Source organism: Exophiala bonariae (assembly GCF_035927105.1).
Source record: "Exophiala bonariae strain CCFEE 5792 chromosome Unknown scaffold_15, whole genome shotgun sequence".
Lineage (NCBI taxonomy): Eukaryota > Fungi > Ascomycota > Eurotiomycetes > Chaetothyriales > Herpotrichiellaceae > Exophiala > Exophiala bonariae.
In genome coordinates, this window is record NW_027042490.1 from 383,772 (window position 1) to 398,584 (window position 14,813).

Sequence of the window (14,813 nt, forward strand, 5' to 3'; positions counted from 1 at the left end):
TCGGGATTCCGAAGATCCTCTGAGTATTTGGGCCCAGTCTCTCGAATGTGACCCTCATCATAGGTGCATGATCTAGATGGGGTCGCAGAACAGCATTCGGCAGCCTAAAGTCAGACATCCTACCCAGGGTTCAAGTCCACAAATTCAAGCAAGACAGTGGTAGATCGTAGTATGGTCAGTCATGCTTTCTGTCTGGACTGGGCTTTGAGCTTCTGGCTGTAGCTAGATTAAGATGTAGTAGGTTGGTAATTTGCTGCCTGTGTGGAATTTACCCTTGTGAAAGACCAGGACATCCACCGACTAGGAAACACAGCTCCTCCAAGCTGCTCCTTTCTCAAGAGATCAGAGCATTGAAATCGGTGCGTTTCAACCACGAATGAGCACTTGCAGAAATACTTGACGGGTTCCTGCTGTATGCCCTGTGACTTTCATCTTTGTATACTTGGTTCGGTAAATTCATCCGCCAGCCAAGGACGGCTGACGGAATCCATCGACACATACAATCGATAGATGTAGGGACTAATCTTCGGCTGCTTTTAATGATGATTCAGGAATTAAAACAAGCAATTCAAGTTGACAAGATAAGTAATTGTGAACTCCCGAATTTGGCTAGCTTGGGGAAGTCAGGGATACCTCGACGCTCTATGTTTGACCATATGCTTTCGTTTTCGACATGTGTCAGCTTCCACGAGATGTATTCTGGGTCACGGAGACTTTCAACGAGTGGGATGTCACCGGCCCTGAGTCGGCCCGCTTTGCGGTGTGCTTTCAGAATCGTATTGATGGAGCAGGAAGAATAGATACGAGATATTCAGGTACCAATTGCGTAAGACCGAATTATGGTGTGGATGGTCTTCGGTCGACGATATGGGGAGCTGCTTTAAGAGTCAAGGTAAAACAGCGACGCATCAAGTTTGGGTGAATGTTTAGTTAGTCAGGAAGTGACGTCACTTTCAGGGCCGTCTGGATTATCCCTTCGCGGGAGGGAGTCAGCTCCAACGACTTTTCTAGGCGTCAACACATCAACCCCGCGGAGGTCAAAGATAATGTGCCGCCAAATCGCCAAATCGTTCAACCGTTGATGCAGGTATTACCTTGGCATACGAGGTGCTGGATATTCTATCTCCGGTCCTTTCAATTATGCTCACGGGTAGGCGCCGTATTCGGGGGGGCTACTGCTCGAAGCCATTAGTTTCTGCTCCCCCGTTGGCTGATGGCGTGCATTATTCATCTGCTGATGACTCTTTGGACTCGCTTCATTCCCACAACTGTTCACCTGCTTTGAACGTGCGGAGAGGTTACTTCTTTCGTCAAATTCACGTTGCGTGGTAATGCATGCCGTTGTATGCTTTGCACTCGGGCTCGTGTTGGATTAATCAGAGCATGGCTGCATGGCATCAACACCAAGACCTTTGCCTAATGACATGGAAGGAAGAGGTATAAAGGTCGACTATGTCGTGCCCGAGATAGAGCTGGGAGCAATTCAAATCCAAGCAACTTGATAACAACAACCAAAACTCCAAGCACAACAGCATCGACCAATTCAACGAGCATAGTACCAGAAGTAACTACTGACAACCATCCATCCTCAGATCAAGACAAACCCCAAGAACTAAACACCATGTCCAAGCTTCTTACTGTTGTCGGCGCTACAGGCACCCAAGGTCTTTCACTCATCAATGCCGCTCTCAAAGATGGCTCCTACAAGATTAGGGGTTTAACGCGGAATCCCAACAGTGAAAAGGCCGCTGCACTTAGCAAACGTGGTGTGGAAGTTGTCAGGGCAGATATTAACGATGGAGCATCTCTGATCGAAGCATTCAAGGTTCGTGATCCTGTATCCGGTGCACTAGACCCCATGGCAAGCTAACGTGGAATCCTCCAACTCCAGGGCTCCAATGCCATCTTTGCCACGACGGATTTCTTTGAGCCATTCAATAACCATGGACCGGAAAAAGCCATCGAGATCGAAACTGCCCAGGGCATCAACATGGCTCGAGCAGCCGCGCAAACATCTACCCTCGAGCACTATATCTGGAGTACGCTCCCCAACGGCGGAAAGTTGACGGGTGGAAAATATCTGATCCCTCATTTTGTCGCCAAGAACCGTATCGATGACTATATCAAGGCCGACGAGGTCTTGTACCCCAAGACGTCGTTTCTGTGGATAGCCTGGTATGGTAACAACTTTCAATATCCAGTCTTCACACCGAGTCTGATGGTAAGTTGAATTGAGCCTCCGCCTCCTCCAGGGGCACCCCAATAGAAAGAACAGGTCCTAACCTCAGCTCTCTTTACAGAAACTCCCTGGAAAGTACGTGCAACTGTCGCCTGTGCCCGCGGACGTCCCCATCCGGGCAATTGGCAACCCGATCATCAACATCGGCATCTTTGCACTCGCAGTATTGAAGAAACCGGAAGTGACTCTGCCAGGACGCTACGTGCTGGCCGCCAATGAAGAGAGCACCACCGGCAAGCTTCTAGAGGATTGGTCTGATGTGACCGGTCACGCGTCACAATACGTGCAGACCTCGACGCTCAAGGCTTATGCAGACATCTTCCCTGCAGGCTGGGGCTATGAGATGGGTGAGATGATGGTGATGTGGGAGGAGCTCAGGGAGAAGAGTTGGTCCGGAGAAGAACCGTTGGTGACGATTGATGAACTTGGTCTGCGTGATAATGCTGAGTTGACTACGGTCAAGGACGCTTATAAAGCGATGGAATGGAGTACGCTCTTGTGATCTGAGAACGATCAGAGACGTAATCTCGCACGGTTCTGTGAATGAAAAGCCTTGAAATCAGTGAAGAATTGGTGGTATATTTTAAGTTTCTGGAATAGTCATAATGCCATGAGGATAGATTTGCTTAAAGCTCAGTCGACAGATTAGTCAAGTGGGTCAGTGGTTTCGTCGTACCTCCCTCACCGTTGATCAATTTGCATTTGATATCGCATCCGCGAGACAGTCGTTCCTAATGAAGTGAGATGGAGATGGGGTAAGGAATGGGCATGGAGGCACCAGTGGCAAGGAAGAGCCGTGCGAACAGAGTTCAGCAAGAGTTTGTTGGGGTTAGTCAATCATTGGGTTCTATTTGTTCCGTTGAGGCGACTGCCAAATACATAGCTGATTGCGTCCTACCGAATGAGTAGGTACCTAGGCATATACAAGTCTTGAAAGATCAGCATACGAATACGCCTCAGTCATGTACGAACACGTCAGCTCGCAGTCTAAGCCATTTTTTTTAAGAGAAGCGCATACTGGAGGGCCGGAATTGATTAGCTGCATGGTGATGCTCGATGATGACAGGATCAAGGACGATTGGAGATGCAGGTACCAGAATCTCTGGTGAATGACGTGGGGTATTCGCTCAAGGAGGGAGGCAGTGAGGGAGCCGGGTGCGCCCACATCTTTGTGGGTGTGAGAAATAGAGACCTCTAGTTCTCGGCAGCCCTGGAGGTACCTCGGATTAGGCGTGTCCAGCTCCCCAACCAAAGTACTTTAATAATAATGGCCCTGCATGATTTTTCCCTGTTCTCCCCATCGTTTATTCTCCAGTTGAGTCTAGCTTCATTTCCAACCGGCTGGAAATTTTATTTGTGATCCACTTCTGCTTCTGCTTCTGCGTCTCCTTCTCCTGCTCGTACGATACTGAGGCCACTAGATTAAGTACCTAGCTCACTTGAATCATGAATTAATCAATCCCATATCCGTACAGTCAACATGAGAGCATCCTCTTTATCGATACTATCCTTCTGTCATTCTTTCTTTGTCTAAAGTTGTTCCTTCTCATCCCACCCGCTCCCCATATTTCATCTGTCGGTATGTAACGGCCATCCCAACACGCATCGATCCTTGCATTCCCCAGACCGCCACTTGCCTGCTTCAACTCTTCTCAACTTTGCATCGAGTCCCGCCCCTGCCAAAAATTCCCTGCCGCCCGCTCTTCTTTAAAGTTGTTACTGACATTTGCAAGCCTTCGACGCAGGACACTGTACTACCCTCTACCAGTACCTCGAGCATGGCAGTCTAAGCTGTTTTTCTTTCGTCAATCCTAGTGCTACCTAATACCCTTCCACCCCCTCGACTCACGCCGGCCAATATGCGTGGCTCACATCTGCTCCCGAGGCAACTTCGGGCTTTGGGAAAAAGTGATGGGTGGCTGAATCGCACTGTCACTTCCAATCTTCTCGCCCTGTCGCATACGGCTTGCCAGCACCCTATTCACACGATCGTCATCATTGCATTGCTTGCCAGTACTTCGTACGTTGGACTATTGCAAGAGAGCCTATTCGACAGTGGCGTCAAGTCGCTCCAGCACAATGGCCGTGTCGATGTTGACTCTCTCTTACAAGGAAGCCGAACATTGGAACTATCGAAACGTACTCTATGGAAATGGCAGGTTTCTGATGATTCCAGTGTACCAGAATCGTCCTTGGTATGTGGTCACACCTTCATCCCTTCAATATGAACAAAAACTGACAACCTGCTATCCCACAGGGCGCTCACCATTATGCTCTGAGCACATTTATTTTTCCAGACTCATCCACCTCTCAATCCACCCCAGATGCTCATTCTGTTCCTGTTCCGGCCAATGTCACCGCCACTAATGTTCCAGCTACTTCAAATCTCCTCTCGCCGATATCGCACGACACTTCTTTAGCCTTCTACACTTCTTTCTCCGAGATCGCTGACTTTCTACGAGCGGTTCAGACTTTACCAGCACACCAGACCTCCCTGGACAACGACCAGACACTGTGGATAATGAAAGCCGCTCGTCTGAATGGAAACGGTTCTCGTGGGGCCTATCGAACATGGCTCAGTGAAGGCTGGTCCTCATTTGTCGACTTGGTGAAGCATGCAGAGACCCTGGACATTGTCATCATGGCGCTAGGCTACTTGTCCATGCACCTGACCTTCATTTCCCTTTTCCTTTCCATGAAGCGTCTTGGCTCAAATGCTTGGTTGGCCATTTCCGTTTTGCTTTCTAGCCTGTTTGCTTTCTTATTTGGACTGGTCACGACCACTAAGCTGGGAGTTCCAATCAACATGGTCCTCCTGTCCGAAGGACTACCATTTCTGGTGGTGACAATTGGTTTCGAAAAATCCATCATTTTGACCAAAGCGGTCTTGTCTGCCTCCTACGACACCAAAAGACGCCCCCAAGAAAATGGGGGTACAAATGGTCACGCCATCGGACCCACCTCCAATCTACCACACTCGATCCAAGATGCCATTCAGATTGCCGTCAAAGACACGGGGTTTGAGATCGTTCGGGACTACGCCATAGAGATCACTCTCCTCATTCTGGGTGCGGCTTCCGGAATTCAGGGAGGCCTCAGGCAATTCTGCTTTTTGGCTGCCTGGATTTTGGTGTTTGACTGTGCACTTCTGTTCACCTTTTATACCACAATCCTGTGCATCAAACTCGAGATCAACCGAATCAAGCGACACGTGGCACTCCGCAAGGCCCTCGAAGAAGATGGAATCAGCAACCGAGTAGCAGAGAACGTGGCCACCAACAATGATTGGCCCAATGGTCAAAGCGATGCGTCTGGAGGCTTTAATATCTTCGGCCAGAAGATCAAGGCCAGCAGCGTGCCCAAGTTCAAGATATGGATGGTCACTTGCTTTGTCATCATCAACGTGATTAACCTCTGCACCATTCCATTTCGCACTACACAAAACAGCAAATCCTCTGGAGCTACGATCCCCAGTGTTCTTACTCCATCGCCCATCGACCCTTTCAAGGTTGCAGAAAATGGTATTGATGCGATATACGTCACGGCGAAAAGCAAGAAAATAGAGACCTATGTGACTGTGTTACCACCCATCAAATATGAGCTCGAGCATCCTGCATTAGATGCTAGCGGTTTAGGAGATGAACTTGGATTTTTTGACTACCAATATACCGATCAGCTCTTCAACGTTGTTGGTGGCCGGGTGATTGAGGGTGTCCTTAAAAGCCTTGAGGATCCCGTCCTCAGCAAATGGGTATTGATTGCGTTGACACTCAGTTTGATTCTCAACGGCTATCTCTTCAATGCAGCAAGATGGAGTCTGAAAGAACCGCAATCCACGACACCCTCGCCAGGTGGAGCTGCTAGGGTGCCTCAACTCGAACTACCGACAACACCCCGACCGAGACCTGCTAAGCCTGACCTCCCAGCCGGCTCCACCAGATCACGGGCGGAGTGCGAGCAAATGCTCAAGGAGAGACAAGCTGCTTACCTTACTGATGAGGAGCTGATCGATCTGTCGCTGCGAGGCAAAATTCCAGGATATGCAATCGAAAAGACATTGGAGAACCCAGACGTAATGACACGCCTGGAGTCTTTTGTCCGTGCTGTCAAAGTCCGGAGAGCGGTTGTGTCACGAACACCAGCTACGAAGAATCTTGCATCGGGCTTGGAGAGCTCGAAAACTCCATATAAAAACTACAACTACGAGCTTGTCCAGGGTGCTTGCTGTGAAAATGTTATTGGATACCTTCCCCTGCCTCTAGGTGTTGCTGGACCCCTTGTCATTGACGGACAGCAATATTTCCTCCCAATGGCCACCACGGAAGGTGTGCTGGTTGCAGGTGTCAGCCGTGGATGTAAAGCGATCAATGCCGGAGGCGGTGCTGTCACGGTTCTCACCGGTGACGGTATGACTCGTGGTCCTTGTGTTGCATTCCCCACACTTGCACGAGCAGGCGAGGCTAAAGTCTGGCTCGACTCGGAAGATGGACAGCGTCAAATGAAAGATGCATTTAATTCTACAAGTCGTTTTGCACGTCTCCAGTCAATGAAGACTGCCATGGCCGGAACTTACCTCTATATTCGATTCAAAACCACTACCGGAGATGCTATGGGAATGAACATGATCTCCAAAGGCGTCGAAAAAGCACTGTCCGTCATGTCAATGGACTGTGGTTTTGAAGACATGATCACTGTTACCCTATCGGGTAATTTCTGTACCGACAAGAAACCAGCCGCGGTGAACTGGATTGATGGCCGTGGCAAGGCAGTTGTGGCCGAAGCCATCATACCAGGCGATGTGGTCCGCAGTGTGCTCAAGACTGATGTTGACACGCTTGTCGAACTGAATATTGCTAAGAATCTGATTGGCAGTGCAATGGCTGGTAGCATTGGTGGCTTCAATGCCCACGCATCCAACATTGTGACGGCCATGTACCTTGCTACAGGTCAGGATCCTGCTCAGAACGTGGAGAGTTCTAACTGTATCACCATCATGAAAAAGTAAGTTGATCACATATGCATCGCAAGAACCAGCGACTAACAATTTCTTTTTAGTAACCGTGGCAGCCTACAGATCAGTGTGTCGATGCCCTCAGTTGAGGTTGGCACGATTGGTGGCGGCACAATCCTCGAAGCACAGTCAGCTATGCTCGATCTGCTTGGTGTGCGCGGCTCACACCCTACCACACCGGGTAACAATGCCCGGCAGTTGGCAAGAATCGTTGCAGCAGGCGTCCTGGCTGGTGAATTAAGTCTCTGCGGAGCTCTTGCTGCAGGGCATCTGGTAAGAGCTCACATGGCACTCAACCGAAGTGCAGTCCCCACTCGGAGTACCACACCTGTGTCTTCGGCAGTCGAGCCTTTTGTACGCGCACAAGCAGGGTCAAACCTCCCTGCGTCATTGAAGATGACCAATGGTCGATGAGCTGGAATCGGGGAACACATTATACAATGATGTTGTTGTACCTATAACATGGGACTGTAAAAATGGGATCTTAGAGCACGGCGTTTTTCAAGGGGCAGACTACTTATTGAGCTATTGGTTGCTCAATCGGATGGTTATCAAGCTCTTGAGTGCCAGAGCAGGCGCCAACTTAGTTCGCCATTGCATTGGAGTTGGTGGTACAAGCAGTGATTCAGCTGCTCAGACATAATTCTACGTATAAATCCAAAATCCAAATCCAAAGAGATCAATATAAAATCATTGGAAGAGGATTACCCATATGCGATGTCCTGACGCGATGCAGACAATTCAGCCTTGAATGGCAAATAGACTGTTCATACTGACGACTACCAGGGAATGCCATTTAGACGTCTGGCTCAGGTGCTCTATGGACACACTGTGAAGGCCTCAAAAAATAATTAATCCAGCAGATAAGAAAGATGGAGATAAGAAGGATGCAAAAAAGTTTGAACAGCAGTGGAGCTTAGCGGCGGCAAGCCGAAAGCCACTGAAAGAAGATTATCGAATGAAAAGGAGAGATTTGGGGATGATGGGTGGGCACTCTCGGGCCACCAGTGACAAAGGAGGGGTTGACGCCCTGGCCAAACCCAAAACCAATGGCTTTCACCGCCTAACGCGATGGGATAAGGGGTAATGCCAAAAAGTCTTGAGGGCAATGATGGAAGGTTCTGATGGGATGTTCGGTGGAGGCTCCAAGATCTCGTGGCGGGAGGTGATCATGTCTTGCATGCGGGAGCAATAAGCCCAGATACGGAGTGCCGGTATAGGCAGATCATGGGACTGGGACTGGGACCTGAATTCTGCGAGTCTGTGCTCGTCTCTCCCAGGCACCCTGACCATGGAATCCAACGCAGACATAGGAGTGGGGGAAACTGGAAAGGCATTATTGTTGTGAGAAATTGGCCATCCTGGACAAAACAAAGGACGGGTTTCGTAGATACCTAATGCAGGCACTTTAGCTAAGGGACTTAGGTCCCCAGTGGTACTATGTAAATTGCATTAGGTACCTACCTAGGTACCAAGGTAATTAATGACGACGAGTACTCTCTAGGCATGGGGAGCAGGTGCAAGCCTACCTAATCATAAATAATAATGTACTGCACCATAAGTAAAAGAATGGTGCAGGAGCCTTTGATGGTGAGGTAACTCACTGCGTACCTACCTAGGTATGTAAGGATGCACCTAACCTTAATGAACAGAAGTCGCGTTTCCAGGTCCTCAGATGATGCCTTAGGCATGTTTACACACCCAAGTGTACATAATTCATTAATAACTTGATAACTAGTGATGCTAGGTGTTGACCGCCATGGTTCGACATCTGAGAGCCCGTCTCGTTGTCAAATGTCATTCGCCCTGCGAAGGTGCGCCAGGCCCTAACTTACTCCGTACTCCGAGTCCGTGCTCGTACCTGACTTTCATCCGCTTCTTCACACCCCTTGCTAGTCGCAACTTCAAGTTAGTTGCAGGTTCGCTACATCCCAACCCTACCACCACCGTCTTCACGCATTTCCTTTCCCACTTTCTTCAACTCGTGTCGTGCTCTTCTTCGACACTTTGAGTCTTCTACACCTAGACCAAAATTACACTCGTTTAATCAGCTCAACACGCCGTCTGCTGGACAGTTCTGCATCTGTGACGTTTGGTCCTCGAACCCCCTCCCTCTTTCGTTACCCTGGTCAAAGGCTTGATTCACCATCGCGCTTGCACATTGGTCTCTCTCCCTCCCTGTCGCAGGACCATCCGACACCTCCTGCTTCAGATTATTTTCTTTCATACCCTAGCCAGATCTACGAGCCCGACTCCGTTATCTCAATCGGGCTGTATCCCGGCTCACCTCTCTTTCGCCCATCACACTTTACCTTCAACCTCTTTCTCGACCTGCACACTTTCTACCAGGCCGCAGGTATGCAGGCCGTAACCCTCCCACCTTTAAGTCGAGGCGAATTGTCACCCGTCTCGACTGCCGGCAGTGAATGGTCCGGAGTCAATGCATACAATCAAATCCCCAGGAATGAAGCTCCTCTGAATACCTACTCATTACCGAAAGACGACTTTGGTCCGAACAAAGCACTCCCAGCCCTTCGCTCACCGCCCTTCAATGGACCTCCCAGTTTTGGTGGGCAGGGCCAACTCGAGCCTTTGGGCCAGCGACGGCCCTCTGACTCGGGATCGAGAGGTTCATCTCGCGCGGCGTCCATAGCGAACTCGCGCTCGAGCGATGGCACGATATCCGATCAACAAAGTAGAAAGTATAAAAAGATGGAGATTGAATTGTTCCAACATTACACCGTTCTCAAAGGCTATCTGCGAGGTGGTTCGCAAGCACCTCCACGTCCGAACAAAGCCAGAGACAAACTACTCCGACTCTCACCCGTTCAATTCCATGAGCTCAGCACCGATGTCTTCGATGAATTGCAGCGGAGACAAGCCGGTGCCACTATTCCAGGAAGACCTCCCCGCCAGATGAACATTCCCAACTTTCTCCAACCCCGATCAGATTTCCACGAAAAACGAAACCAAGCCCGTCAAAAGTTATCATCCTTGCAGGTACCGCGCTTCAAAGATCTCTCCACAGATGTCTTTTGCGAGCTCGAAAGGAGATTCCCTCAATTTGCATCTCGACCCGACACGGGGAACCGGCCTGGTAGCCGTTCACGTTCTCGAGGTCCTGGAAGTGTTTCATCTAACAATGGTCTTCCTGCTTTTCCTGCACCCCAAAGAGCCCAAACTTTTGGTCCTTCGGGGTCGCAAGGGTTTCAGAGACAAGACTCTAGTTCGAGCCTTCCACAATTTGAGAATCCTCTTCCTCCTATGGATTTTGGTCGACCGATGGCTAAGCAGTTCCAAAGCAACACCATCACTCCTAACAAGAGCACCATGGTTGAGGACGAGGATGATACACAAGCAAGTGACTCTCGATACGACCGCTCCAGTGACGCGTTTGGATTGGAAAGCTCTCTCACAAGTCCAAGAAGTGACCGGGACACATCAGCGACTTCTCAAAGCGGAGCGAGTATACCTTACAACTCCAAAGTGAACCAAGCGAACATGATCGAGTTGCAAGAGAAGATGTCCCAACTCGAATCTACCATGGACATGAAGGATCAGCAAATCCGCGAGATGACCTCAGAAAAAGCCGAATGGGAAGCTGCCAAAGAAAATGTGGAGAAGAAGTTGGAGGAAGCCCAAAACCTCAACAAGTCTCTACAACAAGAGATAGATAAACTCAAGGCCGAAACACCCCATTACAGCGGAGAGAATGTTCTTTGGAAAACAAAATATCTCAAACTAGATCACGACCATAGTATTATGCAAGAACAACTTGATAAGCAGAGAAATTTGACCGATGAAGTGAGTCGACAAGGACAACTATACCTACAAGAAATGAGAGATATGGCGGAGTCGGGGACCGGGAGTTCGGAGCGTGAGGAAAGGCTCCAAGAACAGGTACACAAACTCGAGGAGGAAGTCAAAGAATGGAAAGGGCGATACGTCAAGACCAAGACACAACTCCGGAGCGTTCGTGCAAGTTCGATAGGGCTCACGATCTCCCGGGCTGACGCTGCTCGACATGGGGCAGGTCTGCAAGATCAAGAGGGCTTGGTCAAGGATGTCCACGTCACCAAGTTCCAGATTGCGATTGACGAGCTACTTCGGATCGCTCGATCGGAGACACCTGCTGCTGTACTGGACCATATGAAGGTAGTGGTCTTGGCCGTACGGGGTATCACATCTGACATAGATGCTGCACCTCCGTCGGATAAGGATGACGAGGTGTCAAAACGAAGGGCGAAGATGAAGAGCAAAGTGTCAGCTACAGCCAACAACCTCATCACGGCGTCGAAGAATTTTGCCTCAGCCCAGGGCCTCTCCCCTATCAGTCTTGTGGATGCAGCTGCCTCTCATCTGACAGCTGCTGTGGTGGATCTTCTCCATACTGTCAAGATTCGACCAACGCCTGCAGGAGAACTTGAAGATGATGACGAGCCTAGTCTGGAGCCTTTGCAGAGCAATGGATATTTCAATGTCGTCGAGTCCCTTCGACGAAGAAGTGCGGTGGAGAGCGTTTACAGCGCGTTGAGCACTCCTTCGGAAGCAAGGACGGGCAGCAACCTGGCAAGTTCAGGTCTTTACCAGCGTGGAGGTTCGGCATATATCAATGGTGCCGGACTAGGGATCAAACCTGGAGCTGGATATGGTACAAGCCAAGAGGAGGCTGATCTTGAAGACCTCAAGGTAAGCATATGACTATGTTTCATTGACATTGCCACTAACCATGGAATCAGATGTACCTCGAGGATCAGACAGATGGGCTAGTACAATCCATTACTTCTATGGTCGATGCGATACGTGGCGACCAAGGGACAGGGACCATCCAAAATCATATCACGACAATTGCAGGTACAATTGAGAATATTGTGCGTTCGGTGGAACGAACAGGAGGAGAACCGACATCATATAAAGCATCGTTGGCTGACAAGACCGGGTCCATCATTCAATTGCTTCAAGACTGTCGTAGCAACATCCTGGGAATCAACTTGTCGGATGGCCGAGAGGCAACGCAGAAACTACCACCGTTGGCATTCCAGGTTGCACGCGAGACTAAGGAACTCGTGTCACGGGTAATGGCCATTGAGGCCCGACGGGAGGAAGATTTTAGCTGAAGTACAGGTCGGCACCAAGTCAGGCACTGCGTGTTCAAAAGGCGAAGTGGGAGATCTATCCGGTATTCACGTGTGCATATGTATTGTAATGTATCATCATAACCACCAGTAGAAGATAGTTAATGCCATATCAGTCGGCTGACGATAGATCAACTTGAAATGGTTCGGGGAGTTCAAGTTGTTGCGTGCGAGTCATGCTGAAAAAGAGAAATGGACAGACTCGATTCGAGGACCCGCCATGGGAATGGGACTTGGCAGGAGGTGTGCTATATTTTCTTGATGTGTTTATTACGGGCTGCAGCTCCCAGTTCCATCTCCAACCCGAGCCTCCCTAGTACCGAACCATTGAAGTCGAAGCATTCTTGTACCATACCAATTAGCTGCTTTCGTGTTGTATCATCGACCTATACTTGCATCCCTTGAGACTCCCGTACCGGCTCAGCGGTGTCCATTTTATCAATCATATTGTGCATTGTCTCGGCCACCTATCAAGAATTCAGCGATTATTATTGCCTTGGATCCTCCATTTCTATTGACACTCGAGCGAAGCATTTACCGTAAGTTGACTCATCTCTCTCCTGGATGTATATATGTATACATTAATGAATGATTGCGATGGAATGAGCTGACTGGAATCAATTACAGAGTATCTAGGTATTGAAGCTTTGAAAGGGGGATTCTTGGACTATCACGTCACGTGCAGCTCGTCAACTTGAAGGTGTGATTGAACTCCAACTTGAAGTCGTACAGTACTCGGTACCTACCATATCCGTACAGGTATGCCCACTATTAGCACCCGTCGTTTGCCCCCCCCAGCGGCCACCCAGCTTACAAGTGACAGCATTGCATTTCAGGCTCTCTCTGTCTGTCTCTCTGCCCCGACCTCAACTTGAAAAAGTGAATCCCACTTGCCAAGACCGTTTCACCCTGCGCAGCTGCCCCTCACTCGGTCTCCTTCACTGAAGCCACTGCCGCTTCCCTGCCTTTGGCCCTTGCTTCAAAAATGACCTCTCTGCCCCTCCGTGTCAACTCTTTCAAATCATTCCACACTCTCACCCCGCTACGAGCAACATCTTCTCTTCCTCGTCAATTTCTTGTCAACAGCCATTTCAATTCTTCCGCTAGATCCTTCTCTTCATCACCCCCAAATATGACTATCACCGCATACTTCGATGTCAACTACGCCGCTAAGAACGCGCAGCGTAAGTAACTTCTCGCAGCTCTTCATTCCTGTCACACCCTCCTCTATTTCTTTCTCCTCTGTCCCAACAACCACGAAACACCTTCCCTCTCTTGACTTTAACCTGTTGCTGACATCTCTCCGTCCTCCAGCCAAGACCGGACGTATCAACTTCAAGCTCTATGATGATGTAGTCCCCAAGACCGCCGAAAACTTCCGTGCTCTCTGCACCGGTGAGAAGGGCTTCGGCTACAAGGGTAGCTCTTTCCATCGTGTCATCCCATCTTTCATGTTGCAAGGAGGTGACTTCACCCGTGGAAATGTCAGTATAAACACCCAGAAAAACACAATCGTTGAAACCATACTGATTCGGCTTGTTTGCAGGGCACTGGTGGCAAATCCATCTACGGTGAAAAGTTCGCCGATGAGAACTTCAAGAAGCTACACAGCCGACCTGGTCTCCTCTCCATGGCCAACGCTGGTCCCAACACGTTAGTGACCCTTTTCATTTACAAATCCCATTCCACATCCGTGTCCAATGGCTTTGGCTCTGTACTAACTTTATCATTGCAGCAATGGTTCCCAATTCTTCATCACCACCGTCGTCACCTCCTGGCTCGATGGAAAGCATGTCGTCTTCGGCGAGGTTGCTGATGCTGAGAGCATGAAGGTCGTCGCAGAGATCGAAGCCCTAGGCTCTGGCAGTGGAACCGTCAACGCAAGCGTCAAGCCCACCATTGTTGACTGTGGTGCTTCCTCCTCTTAGAGGACTTGCATTCTTCACCGGTCAGACTCGAAAAGGGAAACATACTACGAGCTGGTACGGATGGGTTTCTAGCATCAGTGGTTCAGATCAATCTGCAGCTGATTGTTGGTGGCCCTTGCAAAGAAACTCCCCAAAAGTGTGTGATACAAGAGAGCATTGTTTCCCCACGCCCTCGACAAGTAAACTTAAGACTACTTGGCGAGGACGTCAAGGTTTACCGACATACCTTTTAATAGTCGGTAAATGAAAAGTTGATTCTACCCTGATGTACATGGTGACTTTCCCGTTCGTGGATTGTGAGCAGTCTTCCCAAGCTCCCGTGTTTTTCTCCGCCGCTTGCATGCAGAGATGAGCAATGCCACCCCACCTTGAAAAGCTCAATAAACAAGTTCCCACTGCCAGTGGCAGCACTTTGCGTGTTCTTCCGATTGCCCCGCACTTCACATGTCTCGGCCCTTTTCCCAACCTGCCTGCCAGTATTTGTAGTGATCCAAAACCCA

General features: G+C 49.5%; 4 protein-coding genes across 4 annotated transcripts; all 4 read left to right on the top strand.

The window, feature by feature from the left end:
- Nucleotides 1-1,621: 1,621 nt before the first annotated feature.
- Nucleotides 1,622-2,741, top strand: LTR84_003114 (uncharacterized protein; the record flags this gene model as incomplete). The annotated part of the gene is made up of 3 exons (XM_064846709.1): nt 1,622-1,825; nt 1,892-2,221; nt 2,301-2,741. The coding sequence occupies 3 exons, from the start codon at nt 1,622-1,624 to the stop codon at nt 2,739-2,741; spliced, it is 975 nt and encodes a 324-aa protein (XP_064705689.1).
- A 1,357-nt stretch (nt 2,742-4,098) lies between these two features.
- LTR84_003115 (uncharacterized protein) lies at nt 4,099-7,664 on the top strand (the record flags this gene model as incomplete). The annotated part of the gene is made up of 3 exons (XM_064846710.1): nt 4,099-4,434; nt 4,497-7,240; nt 7,295-7,664. 3 exons carry the CDS (start codon nt 4,099-4,101, stop codon nt 7,662-7,664), a joined length of 3,450 nt encoding a protein of 1,149 aa, XP_064705690.1.
- Nucleotides 7,665-9,608: 1,944 nt separating this feature from the next.
- LTR84_003116 (uncharacterized protein) lies at nt 9,609-12,367 on the top strand (the record flags this gene model as incomplete). Its single annotated transcript, XM_064846711.1, has 2 exons — nt 9,609-11,939; nt 11,990-12,367. 2 exons carry the CDS (start codon nt 9,609-9,611, stop codon nt 12,365-12,367), a joined length of 2,709 nt encoding a protein of 902 aa, XP_064705691.1.
- Nucleotides 12,368-13,517: 1,150 nt separating this feature from the next.
- On the top strand, nt 13,518-14,313 carry CSR1 (phosphatidylinositol transfer protein csr1; the record flags this gene model as incomplete). The annotated part of the gene is made up of 4 exons (XM_064846712.1): nt 13,518-13,569; nt 13,700-13,869; nt 13,932-14,038; nt 14,121-14,313. 4 exons carry the CDS (start codon nt 13,518-13,520, stop codon nt 14,311-14,313), a joined length of 522 nt encoding a protein of 173 aa, XP_064705692.1.
- Between the last annotated feature and the right edge of the window lie 500 nt (nt 14,314-14,813).